Here is a 25,225-nt window from a genome sequence, read left to right as displayed (position 1 = left end):
TTTATTTTTAATATTTTAATATTTACTATTTTAAATTTTAATATTTTGTTATTGTAATATTTCATTTTATTATCAAATCAGAGTAGGGTAATGAGAAAAATAAACCCAAGTCTTAAAACATCTTCCTCCATCCCTCTTTTTGGCCCGGGCTCAACTCCACTCGCGATTTTCTCTATTTTCTCCCTCCATGGCGGCGCAGAGAGATGGGAAATGGGGGTTATGGTCAGTTCATCGCACATTGTCTCTTCTGCTCCTTCCTACTCAGGGGGAGAATTCCTCACAGTCTTCCCCTGTTCCAGCATGGGGTACCTCCCACAGGCTGCAGTTCTCCATGAACTTCTCCAATGCAAGTCCTTCTCACAGGCTGCAGTTTTTCACAAACTGCTCCAGCATCGGTCCGCTGTGGAGTCAAAAGTCCTGCCAGCAAACCTCCTTCAGCGTGGGCTCTTCTCTCCATGGGTTCACAGGTCCTGCCAGGAGCCTGCTCCAGTATGAGCTTCCCAAGGGATCGCAGCCTCTTTTCAGCATTCGCCTACTCTACCATGGGGTCCTCCATGGGCTGCAGGTGGACATCTGCTCCCTTGTGGACCTCCGTGGGCTTCAGGGAGACAGAGACAGCCTGATGGGGACTCTCTGCTCTGGTGCCTGGAGCATCTCCTCCCCCTCCTTCTTCACTGACCTTGGTGTCTGCAGAGTTGTTTCACATATTGTTGCTCCTCTCTCCAATGTTGTTCTTCCACAGTTTATTTTTCCCCTTCTTAAATATGTTATGAGAGAGGTGCTGCCACCATCACTGAAGGATTCAGCCAGTCCATCGTGGAGCTGGCTGGCATTGGCTCTGTCAGGCATGGGGAAGCTTTTAGAAGCTTTTCACAGAAATGACCCCGGTAGGTCCCGAGCTACCAAAACCTTGCCACAGAAACCCAGTACACACTGGAACAGACTTCTAGAGAGGTGGTCGATGCCTCAAGCCTGTCAGTGTTTAAGATGCATTTGGACTTAATAGCATGCTTTAACTTTTGGTCAGCCATGAAGTGGTCAGGCAGTTGGACTAGATGAACATTGTATGTCCCTTCCAACTGAATAGTCTATTCTATTCTATTCTATTCTATTCTATTCTATTCTATTCTATTCTATTCTATTCTATTCTATTCTATTCTATTCTATTCTATTCTATTCTATCCTATTCATGACTTGCTACAGCATAAAAAACCATAAACAATTAAAGATGTTTCTATAGGAGTTCATTTTAGTGGAAATAAGGGATATAATTTGGCTGTCTGTACCTCTTGTGTTTGCAAATAGTGAAGTGAAATTGTGAGAATGTCACCAGAAGCCTATTTCTAGCTTTACATATATGAGTATTTGCATCGATGTTAGTCATAAAAGGCAGCAGTGTTGTACTAAGTGGGCACTTGCCCTCAAGAATTGGCATTTTTTGTCACATAAAAATAAAAACAATCAATGAATAGATTTTAAAAATATGGAATGTGATATTAGATATTGCATTAAAAAAACAACAATAGAAGGAAGAAGAAACACTAACACTTACATGTTTGCTAGACTAAAAAAACAAAGTTCTCCAATGAAATGTAGCTAATATGTACAGATTTCACTGTTGTGCCATCCAGGAAGCCTAAAATTACTGCCTATTTATTGAAATTACATACCCAGGACAGTTGCAGAATGGAGAAATTGCTATCTAGTGCACATATGAACAGATAATTTTACATTAAACATCTCAGTATTAGTCTCCTAAATAACTAGTGCATAACTAGAAGTCATACTCTTGTGATGTTGTTACTGCTAAGCATATTGTTTGTTTGGGTTTTTTTTATTCTACACTTAAAACTGCTTTAATCTTTAAACTACTGTTAGGGATTTTTCTTTCATTAGTGATAGATGTAACAAATACTCAAGAAAAACAGTAGATTCTTTGCTCAGATCAAAGGCAATACAGCCACAGTAAGAAGAATGAAAAGATGTGTACATTTTAAGGAGTTATATAATGAGAGAAAGTTGAGAAAAGTTGAGATAAAGGGCGGGCGGAAACCATTGTTGTTAGTGTATCCTTGAGAAAAAGCTAAGTGAGTTGTGTGGAGAAGAGTGTGCTGCTAATTGAAAGAAGCTGATTCCTCTTGTTTGATTCCTCTTGTTTGATTCTTGCTACATTTTGAAAAGCGCACGCCTTCTTGCTATGCAAAAAGATCAGATGCCTGCTATGGCCATCAGTTCATGCCCATATCGAGATAATGCGTGTGGATAGCTACATGGGCCAAAAAAAGAGAAGTAGTGGAGACAAAGTCTGTGTTAAAAAAAAGGTGAAAATCTCCAAGTTGTATATTAAGACTGATAAAATCCTGAAATGAAAGGATATCCTTCAGTTACCCTAACTCCAGTCCAGGGTTCTTAGTGTGACCAGCAGGAGTATGGAGGTGATTGTCCCTCTGTACTCAGCACTGGTGAGGCCTCACCTTGAGTTCCGTGTCCAGTTTTGGGTGCCTCGATACAAGAGGGATGTTGAGGTGCTGGAGCAAGTACAGAGGAGGGCAACAAAGCTGGTGAAGGGCCTGGAGAATAAATCTTATAAAGAGCGATTGAAGGAGCTGGGGCTGTTTAGTTTGAAGAAGAGGAGGCTGAGGGGAGACCTCATCACTCTCTGCAAGGACACTCTCTGAAAGGACATTGTAGAGAGGTTGGTGCTGGTCTCTTCTCACAGATAATTGATAGTAGAACTAAAGGGAATGGCCACAAGCTGCAACAGGGTAGATTTAGGCTGGATGTTAGGAAAAATTTTCACAGAAAGAGCGGTCAGACATTGGAAGAGGCTGCCCAGGGAGGTGGTTGAGTCACCTTCCCTGGAGGTGTTTAAAGGTCGTTTAGATGTGGTGTTGGGGAATATGGTTTAGATGTGGACTGTAGAGTAGGGTTATAGGTTGGACTTGATGATCCCAAGGGTCTTTTCCAACCTGGATGTTTCTGTGATTCCCAAAGTTCTCAGATAACTTTCACCCTTCAGAAGTGCCTTTCTCCCACCACTGCCTGTAAAGGCAGCATCTTCAGTGAGCCTGGAAGCCCCATACAGGGCCTGCCGTAACAACATTTGGGCTTTGCAAGTCTGTGGCCGTGGGACTAACAGCTTGGGAACAACAGGATAAAAAATACTGTCGTGCAGGCTGTGGGACACACTGCCACAGCAGCATGGGGGCAAGGGTAGAGTTGCAAATGGAGAGTAGACAGTGTGTCCCAGAGCTGGAGGGTTGCAGAAAAAGACCCTTAGTGATACCAGAGGCTAAACTCGTGCTCAGGTACCACGCAAGTTCAAATCTGTGCTCTCATTAACTGAGGGCAAGGAAGTATGTGTCAGTCTGTAAGGGAATGGGAGACGCAACTCCGCACCCTTTCTTGAGCTATAAAATTTATAGTGAGAAGGGGAAAAAAAAAAAGCTACATCTACTTTTACACCATTTCTTGATGCATTTGAGAGAAAAGGATGACTTTCCATAGTTGGTGTTCACCTTTCTTCTGTCCTTGCTTTTTCCTTTTTTTTCTCGTAACAGTGCATATGCTTAATGTGTTTGTATTTTCCTGGCTTCTGAGAGCAGATGCATCCTATTTTTATATAAAAGCACATAATACTTTTTTCTTAAAAGAGTACATGTAAACAAGAAAGATCTGTGGTAAGAGCTGACTTCTTTATTATATGGGTTTTTCAGTTTTTTATTTGCATCTGACAGTGTTTCAAAACAATACCACGAGACAGAAATCTCTCTGCAGGAGGATTGCTTTCTGTTTTTTCACAAATGCATTTGAGGTATTGTCTGCTTCAAAATGCTTTCAGTCCAAATAGAGAAGAGAAGCAGGGAACAAGGCAAAAAAAGAGAAGCAGAGAAAGGTAGCGTGACCTCGCAGGCAGGCAGAAGGCTGACGTCTGGTTCCAAGTGCAGTAGATAATCCTACCTCTATTTAATTTTCCTGGTGTATTCTTAAAGCCAGTAAAACACTTTGATGGTTTTTTTTCTTGTCATCAAATATTATTTGGGAAAGGACACCATAAAAGAGATGTTGAATTTCAGTGAGTCCAGGTATGAGCCCATTAATGGTGACTGAAAATAATGAATGTCTGGTGGCTATTTAGTAGCTGTCAGCTCCTGTCCAACTACCAATTAGCACTGTTGTTGGCAACCTCCGTGCAGGTAAAGAGGTAACAGATTTGAAGAAAGCAGCTCTTGCTTCTTCATGATCATTATTTCTAATCGAATCAAGAACAGCATGAGACGGCTGGAATTATTGTACTATTCATCCATTAAATTAAGGAGAGATACTGCATTTGGGTGAACTCTCTTTTAGCTTCTGAAATCCAAGCTGTAATTTTCATAACTTGCTCACAACAGAAGGAATTATTTTCTTTTTAGTTTGAGCACCTCCTTCAAAATTCTTTCTTTCTCGCTTCTCCTCCCCTCTGAACTATCTCCTATTCCCCTCAAATTATCACTCAAAATATTTTGGATGCTTGCAACAGCAATTTAGTATTAAGCAGCAGTTTGACCTTAAGAAGAGTGATTTAGGAGTTTCGTTTATTTGATGGAACAAGTGTCTATTTCAAGATACATACCTGTTCCGAATGACAAAGGGCACCTATGTGAAAAAGGGATAGAGTAGGTCGTGTTACCAAAGGCTGTGCTTTTTTTAAAAAAATAATTGCACCTGGGCAAAGGAATTATGAATCTGCAGGTAAAACTACTGCCTGATCAAAACTGTAGATGTTCCCTAAAGAAAAAAAGTAGTTCAGGATATGGAAATTGGATCTTACTGAAAGCTTCTTTAGAGCAGATGCTTGTGCTTTTCTCAGCTAGTTAGAAAAGAGAGACATGTTCCTCCACAAGAAGATATGTTTTCACTTAGTTGGATAGTTCATCCCTAGGCCGTTATCCAGAAGTAAATGCTTCTTCAGCCACCTGACTCAAGAAGGTCTTTTGGATCCCAGAGGAAGGAACATGACGCATCGTATTGTCTTTGGCAAGGTCACATGTTTCTATTCACAGTAATATAGGTACTCAGCTGACAGATTTTGTAATAAATATGCTGAAGTGAAACTTTCCTGAAGCCAAGAGTATGAACCCATGGGAGTGGTGGAGTCATCCTACAGACAGAGGGATTTCCAAATGATTTTTACTTTGATCCTGGCTTCCTTTTAATTTTTCATTTATAGCATTTGTATTTTATACTAATCATTAAAAAATTGAGTTTTATCATTTTATAGCCTGCAACAAAAATGTAGAGTTTGTAAGAGAAATAGATTTGGTTAGATGGAATAGTTTAACCCTCTTAAAGGATTAAAAACTTAAACGCCGCATGAAGAAACATTCTCAGAGTCAGTACTCCATTCACACAGACTGATCTAAGAATCTTATTATTTCTAATTAGGCAAAAGAGTTTAAAAAAGAGATTTTCATTAACTCTTATGTACACATAGATGCTCTCTCGATTAGGTATCCACTGTGCTCTGATGAAGTGCAGAGAAAAAAAGAGACACTTACCCATCCTCAGAGGCTAAAAAAAATATACTTGTGGATTCCAGGCAATTGTATTTTCAACTGAGTCAGATTCTGAGATTTCTGCAAAGTCTGTGTGTCTGCAGCGCTCCTCTGCTTGGTGGAGTGGACACAGCTGACTTCAGGTTGAGGTGGAAGTGCTGTCTTAGTGGCCACTCCATGGAGATCAGCATGGGCTGAATGTGGGGAGGGCCGAGAGTCCCTACTGAGCTCTGCACTGCTTGGGTTATGTTGTGTGGCTACGACAGGTACCAGTGGCTTATGGGGACTGAGGCATTGGTGGCTGATGGGACTATAAACCTGACCTGAAGGTGATCCCTTCTACTGATATTTCTAATCTGTTGATGACGTGAAAGCTCCGTATGGGTCTTTCAACCCTTGTCTTCAGTGGCAGAGAGTTTGTCTTGTCTCTGCATAATTTCATGACCTAAACTCTAGAAAAGACTGAATGTAAAAGGGACAGTTTAGCACCATTTAAAACAAATGCTGGTACTGGTTATTTGAGATTTTTCTCAACCTCTTGCGTTCTAAGGTAAAACCTACAAAGCCTTGTCTTTACTAGGGGATGATAAGGAGGGCACTTGCTTAATGTGGTGCTCCAACAAACTTTGTATTCGGGAACGAAGACAAAAATTATGAGATGTATACGAGTAGGATACAAATGCAGAAGAGATGAAAAGGCAAGGTATGATTTGTTCCCTAACTACTTTGTAACTACGTAGTCTTATTGAGACACGTTGTTTGGAAATGACAGTGACAAACTACAGGAATAATTGAGACAAGGTCGAGTAGTGTTCTTGTATCACCAATTTCTAGCTAACGTTGCTGAGTATGACCTACACATGTGGTTATGACTCCTGTAAATCAGCCTGTCCTAGTCATGAGTAAGTTGTGACTGCAAAAAGCCTGAACCATTCCTTTCCCTTCCTCTTCGCTCTTCACACACACTCTTGTGGTTGGCAAACCGCTTTTGAAAACCGCAGAGTCATATCTACATGTTTTATAGGGTACAAGATGCTAACACTTCAACAGGCAGTTTTATAGTAATGTGTGATTTTAATACAGTGCAGTGGCATTGGCAGCTTCTCAGACCGACACTTGATCCTTTAATTCAATTTTTCTTATTTTTTTTTATTACTTAATAAAAAGATGCCCTAGCAAATTTTGTTTATTGGAATGCCACCAAAGTAATTTTAATTACTACATTTTTACTAGTTTATAAACATTATCGTATGAAACTCTATTTTGCATTTATCTCGCTAGATGATGATAGCTGGCTTTAATGTTATATTTTGTGAGGATTTCTACCTTCATATGTGTGCCAGGTGCTGGAGAAACAAATACAAAGACAGGTTCTTGCTGTGTTACGCATCCTGGGTAAGAGAGGACAGTAAGGAAGTTCACTGCTAAGCAGTTGCATACATCTGCTCAGAACAGCCACAATAAATTTGTTATTGTCTTAGCTTTTTAATACATATTTCACCTGTGAAATTTTGAATGGATAAATCTTTTTCATGAGACGATGGGAAGGTGCTGTGCATTAAGCTGAAGTCTCTGACCCCTGCAATTTTATGAATAAAAAGTGACAAGAAACCTCTTGCCTCACTCAATAACATGATTAATCACAACAGTGATTTACCAGTTTCCTATGTCTTTATCTACATCAAGGTTCCGTGTAGAAACATGTGCTGTGTCAGTCAGTAAGAAATGCAGTACAGATACTGGATAGGAATGCAGTTTCCAAGCAGAATGCATTCCACTTAGAAATGGATTTTAAGGCAGTTTAGACTATATTCCTGCACTTGCCATGAGTGCATTATTATTAAGTAATGTAGGTTTTGTTCACATATTTGCCCTGTTACCTGGTCATGAGTGGCATATGCAAGAATGGTGTTGTGCTTGTAAATGGAGTTCAAGAAGGGGGCCAGAAGCAGTTGTGTCTTTTTTCCTTCTATACAGCACCTAATATCAACTATATTTACAAATTCAGTGTAACAAGGGACTGGAGTTGGAGGCCATAAACAAGAAGATAAAAAAGGAGACCCTCTAGAGTGGACTGGGGAGTTATTAGGAATTACCTTTTCTCCCCTGTTATGATGTCTATCTTAAGCATTACATTAGCAATATCAGCAGTAATAGTCATGTATATCTCCAGGTATGCAGAGCATCCAGAAGACAGACAACATGATGAGCAGGGAGAGTTCATTCTGCCAGAATTTAAAGCTTAAGTTGACAAGTGGTAGATATGACATGACTTCTCCGATCTTGTGCAAGCGTATACAGAGAGCTGGGAATAAAACCCACATCATGCAGGTTCCTGTTCGGGTTGACTCTAATGTAAAATCTGTTTGGCATTCAGTCATTAGAATTTATTTAACAGAATTCTGTGGTTGTAATAAAATACACCAAAATTGGTAGGTGGGGAGAATTTTGATGATTTTGCTTTATCTCCAGCATATACTAAACCTCTAGGTGCGTGGGTTTGGATTCATCTTGCCTAGCTTTAGAAGTCTACACTGCAGCGGATGCTCCTAATACATTGTTCATGAAGTCTGTTTTAGATGGTTGCTTGGAGATGATACAATTCATGCTACGACAGCAACTTGGTTAAAATAAGGTCTCGAAAACTATTTCAGATGTAGAAGTCAGTACAATAGATTCCTAAAGATTGGTAAAAGAAATCTAGTCCTGAGTGCTAATTGTCATCTTTAGAGTTTCCTAAACAGCTCTCCATAGACAGTCCTTATATGCTCACAAAAATCCTGGTATTTATTTTAGGTACTTAGCAGCTTTGTATTTTTGGTATGTGTAAGGAGGTGGACAAACTCCACTTAGATCTCCTGTGGGCCTCAGTCCATTAATTGGGATCTTGATTTCCCGTATTACAAATGGCCAACACAACTGCTTTCCTTTTTTCTTTGTTTTAAAAGTTCTGTTGGGAAGAGCCACTCTGGTGGTGGCAAGTGTCTATTTTAAATAGTTTATAAGGTTTTATTCTTTCATGTCAAGTAGATACTCATCAGCATGACACACGTGGGGGATACATCAAGAGTCATATACACCATTAGATCTATTTGTCTGATTCCACTTGGTAGCCTCAAGTCTTTGTCTTCAAGAGAGGATAATTCCAAAAGCAATTCTGAGAAAAACTATTGTTGAAAGTTGTGGGGAAGGAGGCGATTTATAAGGAGCAGGAACCAGTGCTTAGTGCTACAAGGTTTATTAGAGTATATCTGTTATCTTAGATTTTCTTATAATAATAAGACCTAAGAATATCTGCTTGATTTAAAGAGAAGGCAGAGCACTAGTCTTGTTACTCAGCAGTCTTGAGGACTAGCTCCATGTGAATAATAGTTTGGTATTAGATTCTAAGTAATACCATAGCTCTTTCTAAGAAGCCTGTTAAAACTTTAGAAGTTTAGGATTCCAAAAAGCTCATTGTTAATGTCCTCATCTTTCCATTTTCCTGAATTATTTCAGAAGTATTGATAATAAATTTTATTTTAGACATTATTGGCCAGTCCTGTGGGTTGTTTGGCTGAGTACTGTGTGAATTTCAGTGGATGTGTCCACATGCATGTCCTTTCCCCCACACATTTGAATCAGTGCTGATACGGTTTTGAAAGTCTCTCCTTCTCTGGAGACTTTCAAAACCCATCTGGATGCGTTCCTGTGTGGCTGCCCTAGGGATCCTGCTCTGGCAGGGGGGTTGGACTAGATCTTTCGAGGTCCCTTCCAACCCTGAACATTCTATGATTCTATGATTCTATGTGCAAACCACCATCCTCTGTACAAAGAGACTTTGAAGTCTATATGTGAAATAGTTTTCTAGAGAAGCAGCCTATTTAAATCCAGTTAGTGTATCTTGTTGTTCCTGTGGTTATACAAATCTATTGCACCTTTACCTTAGACAATGCCTTGCACAAAGTGATGTTGAGATTTGATCACTCATAACACCTAAGCACTATTAAGTGATCATTATTTATCATACAGTATAATGTGTTTTGTTGATACGTGTGTTGTGGTGGACATACATGTTTCTTACTTATAATGTGCGGGCCCATTATTAGCCAGTGAGAACAATGTATTATGTAAAAAGTAAGAAAAATCTGTTAAAAATGCCTACTGTCTTATCCAAAGGAATTAGCATTTGTTAGATTGCCAGTCAGCCAAGGTTTTACAAGACTTATTGTCATTTTGATTTTCGGATGAGTCATTTGGTATATTGCCCCCAAAGGCACCTCATTATGATTCAGTGCACAGCATATCGAATTCCTTGGGCTTTCGGGGCTCCATGGAAAGCGAGTGGGGGTTGCGGTGGCTCAGCGTTGTGAAGCAGCAGCATTATGCTTAATTGACACCTTTGATGTAGCCCTAAGACAGCACCTGCACCTCCCACTGCTGCTCTGAAGACGTCAGCCTTACGCAGAAAAGGCTTCTGCTTATGAATCCTGCATCGCATTCAGCTCACTCTGTGAGCAGCCCCAGCTATCCCTAACTAATCCCATTGCTTCTCAGTTTGGCTACAGCTTGGCTTAGTACAGAGCAGGAATTTTGCAGCTTGCTATTATCAGGTTAAACAGTAAGATTTTGTCCATGTTAGAACTCATAGAAGGTAAGTCAAATGCCGTGTTGATATCCTAGTATGTAAATATTCTCTTATGAATGCCCAGAATCTGGGCATCTGACTGTCGATTGTTTTTTGTTGTTTTTTTTCCCCTGGTGCTGTCAAATGTGGACTGTGATATAACAGATGCTTGTTTAAGAGTATTTATATATATATAGTACACAGTTTGTAGTGTTTCTATCAGTGCTTCAGTGTGAACGTTATTGATAGCCTCTCGTGATTACTTTGTAGTAGAATTCTGTCCTCTGCTGGTATTGTTTTGTTGATTTAATGGATAATGTCACATGCATGTAAAAGATGCTTCTAAAATCATAAGAATGATAAGCACTGACATATGAAGGAACTTACTTATTTGAGAAAGTGGTGAGTTTTGCTTTAAGTCAGACTTGAGGTGCTATGTCTTATTTATTTGCCTGTAGGAAAGCCCTTCTGGGTTAAGTCCGAGGTGATGTTTGGGTCAGGTAGTATTGAAGAAATCTCTTCAAATGAATGAGTGAGGGACAGCTAGCAGCTGATTTGTTCTTGCAAGCAGTGCTGATTTTTGGTTTTGGTGGGTAACACTTCCAAGCTGTAACTAAATGAAATGAAAAGGTTCACATACAGCAAGTGTCTGTTAAGGTTAACAAAGCACCTTGCTCACCATCACTTTCAAGCACAGGAACAATACAGTTTAAGAAAATGTGATCCTCTACTCTGCCATGGACTAGAAAGTCTTTTCAGGTTTGCTGATTAATTGTTCGCACTCTGTGTAAAAATTGGCTTCATGAGCCTAAACTCTGAGGAAACAGTTCTTTTGTGAATTTCCTTATTTAATATTGAAAACGTTAAGCAAAAGCAAATCAATCTGTTGAACAAAAAATGAAAAGAAGCATGTTGATTTAACTATTCCTTTGCTTCTAATAATGCCTTGTATTTATTTTTTCATTTTATTGTCTTTTTAGTGAATGGAACCCCTGGCAGCCAGCTTTCTACTCCCCGCTCTGGGAAGTCTCCAAGCCCATCTCCCACCAGCCCAGGAAGCCTACGGAAACAGAGGGTAAGGAAATAAGGAAACTGATTTCTGAGCATGGCTGGAGAGAATCTGGCATAGCCGGTTTCCGACAGCCTTCTCCCCACTGGTTCCTTGTGCGTGGAGTCATAGGGTGGAAGAGCCTGGCTACAGTCCTTGTTGTGTTTGTACAACACTCTGAAGTGGAATACAACTGTTCTGTGTCTGTCAAAATGCTGAGTATGCTGGGAATTGGTTTATCCTTGAAGGGGAGAAACAGAGGTATCCTCCTTTTTTACAAAACTTTGTTTGTTTGTTTTATTTTCTTTTTCCAAGTCTTTCACAACTGGAAGGAAACGTTCACATTGTCAGAGACATTTGTTCTTAAATTGCTGTGGGCATTGTGTCATTTGCAAAACCTACAAGCAATTTTGGTTTTGAAGCAAGGTGAAAGAATGCACTGTGGAATTTAGCTGTGGATGAGCTGAGATATTGTGGCCTTGTGCAGTGAATATACTATTAGTACCAAGGCAGCACAAGACTTGTCAGTCGCTTTAGTGGACCGAAGTTGTTAGTAGCTGTAGGTTCCCCCTAGTTATCATATATAGTGGAATCTACAATCTACCTTAGCGTCCAGAATTAAGGTGGTACCTGTGTCACTGCTGTAAACCTCTGACAAAATATTACTTGTTCAACCTAAAAGGCTCCACATGCTGATTTAATTAATTTTATCTGTTCAAAAGCAGTGGGACAGATGTCTGTATATTCTGCTGTTTTCTAAACTGTGATCAGTTCTCAATGAAAGCTTCCCTAAGGCAGTACTCTGTATCTCAGGCTTGTTTTTAAACACAGTTTGAACGCATGCTTTTTCTGTCTTTTCAGTTTTTAAATAAAGACGTAATTTGTGTCTCTCAAAGTAAGGGGATTATGTACAGAGTTGGCAATGCTTGACTTTAGGGGCTAAGTGCAGTCTTGATTCCCCAGATATCCGGATCAGGAATAGCTGTAGCATGGCACGACTCCCTTCCAGCCTTCGTACTCTCCCTCATGTCCGGTGGATACCGGGAACCTGAGGAATTTTGCATGCCCTAGTCTTACCTCAGGCTGAGGTACAGCCATGAGTTTCTGCAGTGGCATGTTTATAGATTTGGAAGACAACTGTGATCTTGCAGTGCCGAGATGGCCAGTGAGCAACAGCTTAAAGCCTCAGGGTAGTATCATGGTTTTCGTCATCTGGTACACAGAGAGTAAAGATGCAAGTTTCAGTTGGGTAGGCTGGTACCGAAATGCAATGTCTTCTGCTCTTGTTTGTTCTTACTCTCACAGCTTGTTAATGAATCAGTAATAAGTCACTGAAGAGGGAACAAAGAGTCTTCCAAATGAATTATAGATTAGCGATGTAAGAGTGTCTGTTTAGATGGATGATATCGCTATACAGGGGATTTTCTTATGCTTTGAGGCTGTCTCTTTGCATTGGTAACTTTCCTAAATGTCCTTCCCCACCATTGGTGCTTCTTTCCCCCACAGTGAAGAAATGTTTTTCTGTTACCATTTTTGGATGAGTGAGTGGGAACCATGTGGTCAGCACCATTAGACACAAGTGTGTTTTGGCCACAGAGTTTCTGACTTTCAAATGTGAGGAGGAGAGCAGATGGGCTTCTTCTTAGCCGGGTTCCCTGTGTGGAAGTGCAACAGAGTGATGGTGTAATGGATGCAAAGGGCTAATGTAGTGGTAACATAATCACATTGGTAACTGTATAGAAAATAAATATTCAAGTAAACTACAAGGAGAGATAAGACATCATCAAAGAGTTGAGTTCTTTCAGTAGGGAACCCTTCATGTTTGTCTAAAATGTTTTATACAGATCTTTTTTTACGTGATGAAATACAGAATACATTCATGTAAAGATAGATTGCAGTTATGTAAAAATGCATTGCAATAATATTATTTAGGTTACAAAATCAACAGCTCAGAAATTCAGAGATGGAAACTATTCTTGCTCTGAGAATTTATTTCAGCTCCTTTCATGTTTAACTCGTGAAGTGAATGAGCTAAAAGTTCATTGTAAAAACACATGGTTGTTTTGTTAAACGTCATAATGTGTATTCCAATGACTAAATTAATTCCATCAACAGCCATTAAACTGTTCTTACTAATCTTAATTTTCTTGTTATCAGTACAAATATTTTCTGGTTTGGTTTAGTACCATCTTTTGTATGCTGCCATTTAAATTTTATCTAGAGGACAGGCTGTTCTATGTACCATATTGTCATAAACCAAATTTGAACCCAAAGCATTTTGCTTTGTCTTCAGAGGCTTCAGCTGCAGGGCTGACAAGTCAGCTGCAGGAGAAAGTTTATTCCCTAGGAGATTGTTGAAGGGTTGGTATCATGTGCTAGACAAGAGAGAGGAGGAGACCGATTGCAGTGCCTATCTTGTCCCCAGTGTTGAGAGGTGAGGTATTCCCACCCCAAAAGAAGAGTGTTGGCTACTAGAACCACAGTCTGAGGTTGCAGGTGATGGCTGGGTTTCTGGCTCATCTGGGTTTTTCTCTTCACATGGAGTTTGAGGGAGCTGCTGCTTTAGAGCTAGACTAAAATGCTGGCTCCTGGGAATGCCAGCTCAGCTGTGTAATTCTTTTTTTTCTCTGCCCCTCTCTCTGTGTGATTAAAGTTTCTCTCATGCTGTCAGGTACGTGGGATGCCAGTGGTACATACCGGGTCTGAAAGGCAAGAGGGAGCATGGACCCTAGCACAGCCTGATTCCCTTGCTGTATCTAATAAATCATCTCTTCACCATCCCCATCCAAGTGCTATGAGGGAGTTGTAGGTTTGGTACGTCAAAATTCTGAGGGGTCCGGGCAGGCTGCGACACTTCCACAAACTAAGGGATTTCTACCTGTGAATGACTTGTAAAAATAGTAGAGATGGTAGAATTTTCCAAAGAAAATATTTCTTCTAATTATGAAGTTCACTAAGAAACTTAAAGTAGTGATCGATCATCTTACTGACATTTCGTCACTCACCTTTTTAAAAAAATAAATTCTGGCCTTTGGTGGACGGCACTCCATTGGTGTAAATAAAGTCAAAAACCCTGGTGTGGTACTCATGAAAGCAGTACTCTTATAACCCTATGGATAAGAGTCTGTACCCTCAAAAGCCAGAACTTAAAAAGATAAAGTTTTATCCTTTCTCACTTGCATATGTATGTGGCTGAGCTGTTTCCAGAAATTCAGAAATCAGTGGAAGCTGTATTTTTATAATCTTGGGTGAAATTCAATCTGTATTTGAGGAAAATAAGATTTGAAAGTTAATTTCATGGGTGTAATACAAGGACATGAAAGTGAACTAGAACTGTTTGTCAGCTATCTGAGCTAACTAACAACCAGTTATCGGCTTCTGAGTATTTTAGCTTGCAGGCTGTGTAATGTTGTATCTTGTAGTTTAATTCCTTATATTTATTCTTACATAGGAAACTTAAGATTCCTGGTTTTAAATTGTTATGTACTTAACTGTGCATTTCCACAGAGGATTGAAACATCTGCAATTCAGGTTTGTAGCAGTTGAAGTAGAAAGTTATTGTGTTGTACATGAATATAGTTTCTACTGCAGCAGAATACAGTTAATGACACAGACTCAGAAAAGCTGACATGTCAATCAGAACAATAAATACAAGTAATAGCAAGCCCTGAATTTTATTTAACAAGCCTTTATAATAGTCTATGAGTTTATTTTCCCAGCGTCTTGTAATCAGTTAAGGTGGACACATTCTATATACCTGATTTTCTGTTGCTTGCCATTATTTTAAATGTTTTTGTTTCTGCTTTCCTGGAGACTATAACTTATAGAATAATGAAAAATTAGATTTAAAGTAACTCTTGACTAATCAGACAAAGAAGTTGAATTCTTAGTATATAAGGATTTTTGGACTTGTGTGTCGCCAAGAGGTCTTATTCATTCAACAGTTCTGGTGATTTTATTAATCTATGCAAAATAATAAATAGATTCTCCTAATTTTCAGAAATACAGCTATCTGGCTAGCTATAATTGAGGAAAATTTCTTGCAGAAAGGAAAACTTTTTTAAAATTTCAAGTACTTAAAAGTATATGAAAAAGCAGAGAAGGTGATCCTGAAATCTTGTGCATAATTTTCCTTAAATAGTTACTAAAATAAACACAAAAAATATTCTCTGAATATTTAAAATCAGTTCTCACAAGTATCTTGTTTGTAAATTCTGAATGCATATTTTGTATGTTCAGAGGAGTGAGCAGTCACCTAAAACATACTATTCAAAAGTTTGGGGTGTTACCCTCCCTAGCAAATCAAAATATTTATTTTTCTGTACTTCATATTAGAAATTCCTGAACTGTATATGTTCAAAAGAAATTTTAATAATTAACTAACTAGTTAGTATGCAGAATGAGATGGTCTAGTCTGTTTAAAATTATTCTTTTTTCTAGATTGTTCACAACAAAATAGAAATGCATTTAAGATCTGTTTTGCACTCTACCGGTCTAACATGCCTGTTTCTGTTTGTACACATGCCCATTGGCAGAAGAGATGCAGGGTAAGCATTCTAGGGCATGAAAAAACCCTTTAAGGGACTTAAATCCCCTTTATATCATGCCTGCAAGTAAAATGAACCTGCATAGATTATTGAGATCCTTGTAAATTTGAAATTTCTGGAGCGTACATTTTAGGTAGTCCTTATTTTAAAGTATAGCTTTTAGATTTTTTTGGTTTTTTGTCTTGGTTATCTTCCCCCAAATCAAGGTCACCTCTGAAGCTGACTCCATCAGCCTCTCTCTGGTCTCATGTGCTTTTGTCTTTTGTCTTGTAGTTGTTTTGCTGTATTTTGTAAATATGTTTTTCTACTTAAAGATCTCCCAAAACACTTTAAAAGGGATTAGAGCTTGGCTATGAGGTGTGCGGGGCACCTGCTGACTCGGTGCCCCCTAAACCATCACTTCTGCTTAATTCACCTTAAAAAGAAGGCTCTCTGTCCTCTGCTGCTTCTCTTTGCTGAGCTTTCTCTGTCACCCCCGTGTGTCTTGGCGAGGATTGTTGTGCCGTGGAGCTTGGGTAGGGCAATGTATCATCCCCTAAGACCTCTGGCATTTGAGGATTATGGGATCCGTCAGAGGATGCTCGGAGTGGGTGTTGGAAAAACGAAGTGGATCTGTTCACTCAGTCTCCCTCTGCTGTCATGAGCTGGTTGCTTGGCTACCATCAGAAAGAGCCGGTGACGGAGGGAGAGTTTTACATGCTGCCTTTTTACACATACACACGGATGGACTGAAACTGGGGCGGGGGGAAGAGATACCGTTGTCAGTATGATATACAATATTCAGTGTCAGATTCTGGGGCTCCAATGTTACTGGTTCCATGCTTTATCACCAGTGGGTGGCAAGTTTTGATTACCTTAGATAAGGTAAGCAATTACTTTCGTGCTGCTGTTTGAGAGATGACAAAAAGGGAAGTATAATCTCATTAAGATTAAATTCGTATTGTCAAGTTTCCAAACAATTAGGAGACTCTCCAGAACAGACAAATACTGTTTGAATAATGGTTAAGAGGAAAGAATCAAAGAAAAATAAAATTTGCCTCTTAGAATATGTTGTACATTGAAACTCCAGCTTTATTTACTAACCATCTATTTTTTTTTATTAAAAAAAATTATGTGACATTAAGCCAAAAATCTGAGTATGTAAAATACATGTATTTTATGTTAAACAATATCATCTGGTCCACAATAACAAAAAGAATATAAGACGGTTGCAGTGCAACAAATCAAACACAATAAACAAATCTATACTGCGCTTCATCTTACAGGACCTGTATCGCCCACTCTCTTCGGATGATATGGATTCAGTAGGAGACTCAGTGTAAAAGAGAAAATGGAACAATGTTTATGGTTTGTGATTTGGTGAAGGTTTAACGTTTTTTAAGAGAATAGCTGCTAATTTACAGAAATAGTGAATCGCACAAAAAGAGTTTTGCATATTTAATATTAAAAACACGGGGCCAAATTAATTCTAGTCTGTGGGGGTATTTTTATCTTTACCACTGCATTTTAATGCAAGAATTTGTAATGAATGAGCCATTTAATATGCCCATCAAATAGAAAACAGCATTGTGCACACTTTAAGGAACGAAGATTGGATAAGGTGAATATAACGCACAAATCCATAGTGGGCACAGTTATTAATAGCGCTCTTTTTTATTGTCTGAGGTACTGATTATATGTTCTGTTTTTACCATAGGTGTCTTTAGTCATTTTGGTATGAACAGTTAATGAATACTTTGCTTTTACCAATGAGTAGGTAAAATGCAAAAAAGAAAAAAACCTGCCATATTAAACTGCTTGCACCACGCTGTCTGATCCTGACACGCACATTTGGAACACACTGAGTTTAGGCTCTTTATCTAAATGAAAAGCAAATGAAGAAATCCTGTGTGCTCACAGGACGAAAAGTAAATGCTTTCAAAGCAGTGTTCAAGTTCTCTTCACTGCATTACCATCGGATGACTGTAAACAGAAGGGTGTTCACAGGGAACATGAATGTTCTACCTGGCAAGAACTATTAACACTGATCATCCGTGAGTTGCAAGTAAATATGGACAGATTTCTAAATGAGGAAGTGTGGGGGCCCGCTGGCTATCAGCATCATCTGACACACATCTGATGATACCTTTTGGAAAAACACATTTTGCCTGAGTAACTAGTAATTATTTTCCCTCATGTTAAAGACAGGAACATCATTTTTTATTTTCTGTAATAAGACATTTTATGCATTTTAAAATGAAAGCCTGCAGAAATGGTGGTACTGTAAATCATCCTCCTATTGACCTAATTTCTCTTGTTTTCATAATTTCTAGAGGTGGTCATTTTGTACAGCATGAATATGCAAAACTCCTTTAGTGTTAAAGTAGGTCATGCATTATAACCAGTTGCTTAACAAATATCTACTAATTTTATTTGTTTTCTGCTGCTTTATTGTGAGAATCTTAGTCTACTTTAATTCACTTGGTAGCAATATTTCCCACCGCATGTTGCATATTGCTTTAAATTTTATGTGTTGTATTTAAGCCCATTGTGTAGTGATCACACTTTCACTGTCTTATACCTTTCCTTTTGGTATCTCAAATACTAATGATTTAAGAATTAGAAATTAGTGTGATTCTGATCCTCAACAAAAATTTTATAGAGATTATATTTTTGGGCTACTTAGTGATGATTTAATATATTTTGAAGTCAGGAAAATTCACTTAATAGCATAAAATGTTTAGCTGCCACATGCCAGCTTTTAAATACAGTGAAATAATTCATTTACACTTATTTGTCCATAATAAAATTCAGCAGCTGGAAAATGTTGGCATGTGATGTTATGGCTTCACTGATATAATTTTCTTTATGGAGGATATTTGCAAAAATAAGTAAAAGGGCAGCAGAATACAAAACTTACCTTCTCTGTTTTGGATACTTGATTCCAGTATCACCTGGAGAGAAAGTCATTGATCTGGCAGGTTTGCTGAAGCAGTTAGATTGTTCCCTTTTGAAATGCTTTTCCTGCTCCAGGCTCCAGGTCTGCAACCATTCCCAGCAATGAGAACAGTCCCCCTTCACACTCTGATCCTAAGGCTGTCCTCGATCCACTGAAAAAGTTTGCAGCTGTGAAGTTACTTGCATTTTCGCCTGTTATAAGGGAATGTCTTTGCAAAATGTATTACTTAATCCCAAGAAATGCGTATTATGTAAAGGTGCTATGGGATCAGTTTCCAAAAATTCAGACAACTCAGCCAGTCTGAACAAAATACTGACATTTTGGAAATTGTGTTTTTCCTGTAAAGGAGATAAAATCCAGGAATTTTATTTTTCCTCCCTTCTCCCATATAGGCTACTGCTGCTTAAGACAGTTTATTAAGAATGTTTGTTTTGTGCAGGGAGCACAGATTGCCAGCAAACCTGAACCCCACAGCTTTGCTTGGCTGTGGAAAAGAAAAATGGACCTTCTGTCAATAATTGTTATCATAGCGAGTTCTCCATCAAGAATATTCTAGTCCATAACATTTAATCATTTCAACATATGACTTGTATTTAAGGGGCTATTCAGGGGTAATATGTATCATTAATATTTCATTTAAGGACTAAAAGTCCCTTGGAGATTGAAAAGGTACACTGTTTATAGATTTTGAGATCCCTTTTGTGTGGAATGTACTTTCCATTATACATGAGAAGAAATGAAATGGTTCTTTTGAGCAAGACCAGAAGGTTTCAGTTTATGAGTGAAACTGAAATTATGTTTCTTGGTGCTGTAGCTCTGCTTGCAACAGCACAAGTTTTAGTATGTCCCTAGATTTCACCTACTTCATTAAATAACGGATTAGCTTAAGCAACTTTATAGTGTTTGAACCTCTTATAGTTCTCTGTATGCTGCATTATTTGTGCCTACTCTACGGTGATTATGATGTAGCTGAAGAGTCTTGTATAGATTGTGAATGCTTTGCTTCCCTTTGAGCTTTATGAATACTTGTGATTATTTCCGTAATGCTTTCTGTAACTTCCTGTTTGTTGTTTGTTTAGGTTGTTTTTTTTTTAAATCTCTTCTTTTATGCAACGAACAGTTCACATGTGAAGCACAGAATGTGTATGTTTAGATTTGTACACACGTACACAGGCACACATACATAGATTAACAGCTGTGAAAACCAAGCACAATTATGTCACACTTGTGGCTTAAAAGCAAGCAAGTGGGGAAAATGTATTAATGGGAGGATGTTCATCTAGTGGGTTTGCTATAGCTCTGTTTAACTCAGTGGAGCTGCACCCAATCTGCATTTGTTGAGCAGCTCCTCCAGGGAAGTCTGTAAAGTTTTAGGAGATCTCATGTACAAACAAGGGCTAAATTCTGCTCAGGTTGAAGTTAGTGACAAAACCACAACTGATTCCAAGGTGGGAAGGATAGGACCTTATGCACAAATGTATATGTATATATATACACAGAGAAAACATTAATCATCAATTTGAACTGATATTACTTTGACGTGTTCAGACCTGTGTCTCCTCTTGACCTGCACTGTTCTGCAGTGTATCAAGTCATGCAATATTAGAAGTTCTTTTGTTGAAACCGGTAAAATCTTTGACATTCATTATCCAGTGTGAAAATTGCTTTTCAATTTATAAAATACTTCAGTGACAGCACATTATATCAAGTTATTTTTCTCTTAAATCACTTTCAGAGGGCATATGTGACTATAAGATGAAAATTCTGGGGCATTAACATGGTGGCTATAAATGTATGTTATAAGAAAAGGTCCATGATGTTAAACAGCTCTGAAAAACGCCTGGGTTGAGGTTGTGTGGCCTAACAACAGAAATAAAAAAGTGTTTGCTTTCATAGTTTCATACTTAACACTGCGATGTGAACTTTATATGGTGCAGTACGTTCAAAAAATGTCCTCCAGCTCTGAATGTTAAAACGAATTAACAGTAGTATAGAAAAGAAGCTCTGATCAACCCAATTCTACTGTTTTGTCATAAACAGCAGAGAAATGAGCAGACAGAAAATCTTTATGGTGCTAAATTACCTCATCACTTGATGAACACTTAAATTAATGTTGTCTATGCTTTTTATACAAATGAATTCAAGATTGCTCTGTATTTAATCTTCACTCACAGTTTATCTCTTAGTGATGGAATGAGAACTTGCAACTACAAGTGATCAGTAGAAAAACAACCTTATGTCATGCAGCCAGTGGCAGTGTTCCATGCAGAGCAAAGCGAGCGAGCGGTTGTCACGCTCTTTGGAAATGGGTTTGCGACCCCTTCCAAGGAAACCCCTCCCTCCAGGGCTTGCCGAGCAGAGCAGGGGCTGTTCCGAGCTGGGTTGGCCATCGTAACACCTTTCAGCTGGCTTGATTTGCCCCATTCACCTCACAGCTGATCTCAGACAGGGCTGAGCACCCTGAGTTCCCCGTGGAAGGCACTGGGTATTTAGATAGACGTATTGTGTCCACACATGTTAGCGAAGGGTTAAAACCACACGCAGTGCACACATATGTGTTCGTATGCATTTTAGTGTCTGTATTTGCGCATGTTGATTATATTCCAATTTGCTTAAATTAACCCTCGGCAGTGAAGTATGAAAAAAACTGTGCTGTATTCAGCGTGTACTTGTCGTCTGATGTTCTATGGGCTAATTAGTTCGTGGTTTGCCCTGCAATACGGTGTTTTGGAATTCGGACTCTAGCGAATGAGGAGCTGACGATGTTTGTGGTAAGGCCTCTTCATTTTGTTAGTTGCACTATGATATTGTAAATATTGGCACATTTACAACATAAGTTTAAGATTTTACAAAGTTACGCATACAATTATTTTTTTTAAAGATAAGTGCTTGGGTATTTGCTTTTTAAAATATACCGTTTTTGTATTAATGTCATGCAGGAAACCAAAAACAAAGCTGTTGATTTATCAACAAAAAATGTAAAACTTGCAAAAATAAATGCCGATGAATGTTTTATTTCTTATGATCAGCTGAAGAAAATCACCTTCATTTCTGTGCCATTGTTTCATCATACTGCGTTGTACTTGTGTTTCATATTTGACCATGTCATCCTGGTTGCAATTTGTTGTTTCACTAGATTTAACATTACTGTAGATTATTGTAAGCGATGTAATAAATATATTTAAAAAATACACACTAGTCAGTGAGTTTATTTTGGAAACGTGAGTAATGGCCTTTAAAAAAATACTCACAGTTGGTATTGCTTGTTCATTTGGGTTCATCATTGTCTGTCTAACAGTTCTCTTAGTATACGCATATGGGATTCATGTATCCTAATGGGTTCCTTTAAATAGTAGATGCATTCAGTGCCTTTTTAAATAATAAACTCTGTGCTCTAGTGTGTAGTTGCAAACGATCCTTCAAGGAAGAATTTGGTTTCTAATGGGTCTTTTGGAGACAGTAAATATACCTGCCTTGAATTGCTTATGGGTAAGTTTGTGTGCACACCATGGGATAGATTTGGGGTGTGAGGTGGGAAATTAGTCGCCTATCCAAAGCAAGGTACCAGCTCCCTGCTCACAACTCAACTGCAGCAGTATTCGTCTTAAAGACGTGTATTAGGAAAATATTCCTGTGAAAAGCTAAGAGTGCTGAAACATACCCACGGTGTTTTAAAATAAGCACCATGTTTTCTTAATGTATCTTTCCACTCTTAAAGCACACGTATCTATAGACTAATTTTATTTTTTGTTTGGCAGGGGCGGGGGAGGAGAGGCATTACAATTTCTGACATGTCATCTGCCAGTCTGATGCTTCAGCTGATGTTCAGACACTCTCCTACAGGGATCTGTGGGCCTGATAAAAGTTCTGGTTTTGAAACCCTCTTGGTTGCTAGTAAATAGGTCTGCTTAAAGAAGTTGTTCAGACGTGGAAAGGGAACAGTACTATGGAAATGAGGAAGAGTAGAAACAAATAATTGAGGTTTCTGTGTCTACCAAGTAACAGCTGAGAACACTGGGAGAGCTTTTAAAATGCAACTCAAATAGATTAAAAAATAAAAGTGGTGATTGTGCTGTGCCCTTAATTAGGTGGAAGAAATAAGAACCTCTTTGACTCTCAGTTTTTATTCTGTAGTTGAGTGGAAGATTTTACCCGTGTATAACTTTAGAGAATAAAAAAGGAAGCCTTCATGTTGCATCACTGCACACGTAACATTTTATGTTAACCTCAGTATGGATACAGCAATGACAGGTCAACTTCCAGTACCAGGAATCTGATTCTTTTTTTTAGGATCATCAGTCTTTTCTGGAGGATCCCAAAGGTTGAGTAAGCCTACAGTCTGAATTATGGCTCAACTTTGGAAGCAGCTGTTAGGAGCTCGCTGAGGTTAGGTTTAAGTTTACTGTTAAATACCATGTAGGAAACTACGCTGACCTTTCAGAATTGCCTTGTTGCACAAGTCAAATGAGAGTCTAAGAAGTTGATGCTGCATCTTAGTAAGAGGATGCTAATAAAACAAAGTGCTTCAGCTTGAAAATTTAACTTCAATTTGTCAGCTCCGTTTCCTTGCAAACTCTCCCGTTTTCCCTCTATCCCTCAAAGAAGAAAACCAGCACAAGTTCCTTAACGACACATGCTGTGTCATTTGAATTTACCTCTTCTTCAAGTTGTGCAAATCCTGAACTGCATAAATGAACACCAAAAAAAAAATCATTTCCCTATGTAGGGCCTCTCTTAAGCCAAGTGTCTAACAGGACAGGGCAGGATGTACAACGGTGGATAAGTAGCAGGTTTGCATACAGTTTTAATTGTTCCTTTCCAGATTAAGTAGGTTATAAATAAATTTGCATGTTATGTGTCAGTTTGGTGCAGTGTCCATATTTGAAAAGAAAGCGATTGCATCATTTCTCTTTCTATACATTGAATTTAATTTGCTTCCATTCTTTCAGCATGAAGACTGTGGATTTGATGTTTCTTCATGAAGTAATTTTTTGCCAGCTCTGTATTGTTTATGTCTCAGCTGGCTAGGCCAAAAAATGTAAGCCATTAAACAAAAGAAATAAAAAAAGAAATTCACTGGGTAGGATCAGGAGAGTGAGTCTGAGTGTAACCCTTTGCTTATCTCTACGTTGAATGAGTTCATTTTCTTAAAAGTTGCATAAAAATGTGTTATTTTACTATTTTATACCAGTTGGCCTCTGCTTTGCCTTTTGCTCTCTGGAGATGTATGTTTTTGTTGTATTGACTCACTTATTTCTTAACACTTTTATTTGTTACAGGAATTTTTTGAGCCCTTCAAAGTCCTTCAGAGCTAATACCTGCACTAGACTGTTTTATTTATTTTACCGTTGACCATGGTGATCTTTAGGCTAAGGAATTGACTATGTCAGGAATTCATGACAGCTATGTTGCGAAGCTTATTTGTAAGCTGACTGAACGCTAATGTGGGCTCCAAAAGAGGTGAACATGTAATACTGTTTATCCTCACTAGGTTAAACTTCATCTTACACGTATTACTGACACATGCAGCTTTTTGTGCATTTTTTAAACTCTGTGGAAATCTTCAGAATAGGGAAAATCTTGGGAAGCATCATTTAAAGACATTAATAATTCTGTTATCCTGAGCCTCCTTCCTGAGTTTACACTTTGCTAATTTTAATCTCACTACATTAAGCCAATTTCTAAAAGAGGAAAACTCTGCGTGAGATTCAAACTTAGTCTTACACCTGTGTGCATTTCTGTTGCTCACATTTCATCCAGATGCTTCCTTCATCCTAGGAAAATACAAAGGAATCTATTGTTGAGAGACTTTCTAAACTCCATATGTGCTAATAAAGGTTTTGAGAGGTTTGGAAAATATAATGCAGTGTTTAGTGTTTAAGATTCGGGAATCTGAATTGCATTAACAAACTTCTTAGTCATACTTGTTTAAGGTGTTTTTTTTCGTAACTGCTGATACTGATAGCCCACAAGAATACTTCCTGCTGTTTAGCTGGAGTAAAATTCTGAGATTAATTTAGGGCAAAGTTGAGTATGAGGGGAGAGAAATTACAATAATATTTATTTTATGGCCTTTTTTTCATGGATTTAGCACAATTTCCACTGAGATACAAACTATTTACAAAACACTTGCTAAATAAATCTCCCAGTGAGATGTGGATGAAACTCTATAGCACTAATATTTCCATTCACATCAGTGAGTTGTGTGGCGTACTGGCCATCTGTTACATAAACCTGAATAGGATCTGAAATCCTTACACCAAAGACTTGATTTTTTTATGCCATCGCTTTTATGGAGGTGTGCCATAAAAATGACCATGTGCTGGCAACCTGTGCAACTGGGACCCCTTTAAATCTGTGCAGAAGTGATGACATTTCAAGCACCTCAGCATCTCTTAAAATTAAAACAGCTAATTGCATTAAGGGCTGTGTGTTGAAGAGATTATACTCTTGCCTAGAGTTTGTTTCCCCCCACTCCATCTGCAATATCCCTGATGGGGTCCACAGCTGTGAGAGCAACGGTGTGCGCGACAGACTGCCTCACGATTG

The 25,225-nt window shown here is 38.5% G+C and overlaps 1 protein-coding gene across 1 annotated transcript in view; it reads left to right on the top strand.

Annotated features, from left to right (window-relative positions):
* Window positions 1–10,029: 10,029 nt before the first annotated feature.
* DCLK1 (doublecortin-like kinase 1) overlaps window positions 10,030–25,225 on the top strand; it is a gene marked incomplete at its 3' end in the record, with an annotated part of 54,790 nt that continues 39,594 nt past the window's right edge. The window contains exons 1-2 of the mRNA XM_009876025.1: window positions 10,030–10,170; window positions 11,124–11,218. Coding sequence (XP_009874327.1) covers window positions 10,152–10,170; window positions 11,124–11,218 — 114 coding nt within the window. The remainder of the gene's footprint in view (window positions 10,171–11,123; window positions 11,219–25,225) is intronic.

This window comes from Apaloderma vittatum, unplaced genomic scaffold (genome assembly GCF_000703405.1).
Source record: "Apaloderma vittatum isolate BGI_N311 unplaced genomic scaffold, ASM70340v1 scaffold18339, whole genome shotgun sequence".
Taxonomy (NCBI): Eukaryota; Metazoa; Chordata; class Aves; order Trogoniformes; family Trogonidae; genus Apaloderma; species Apaloderma vittatum.
This window is presented reverse-complemented; position numbering and strand designations above follow the sequence as displayed.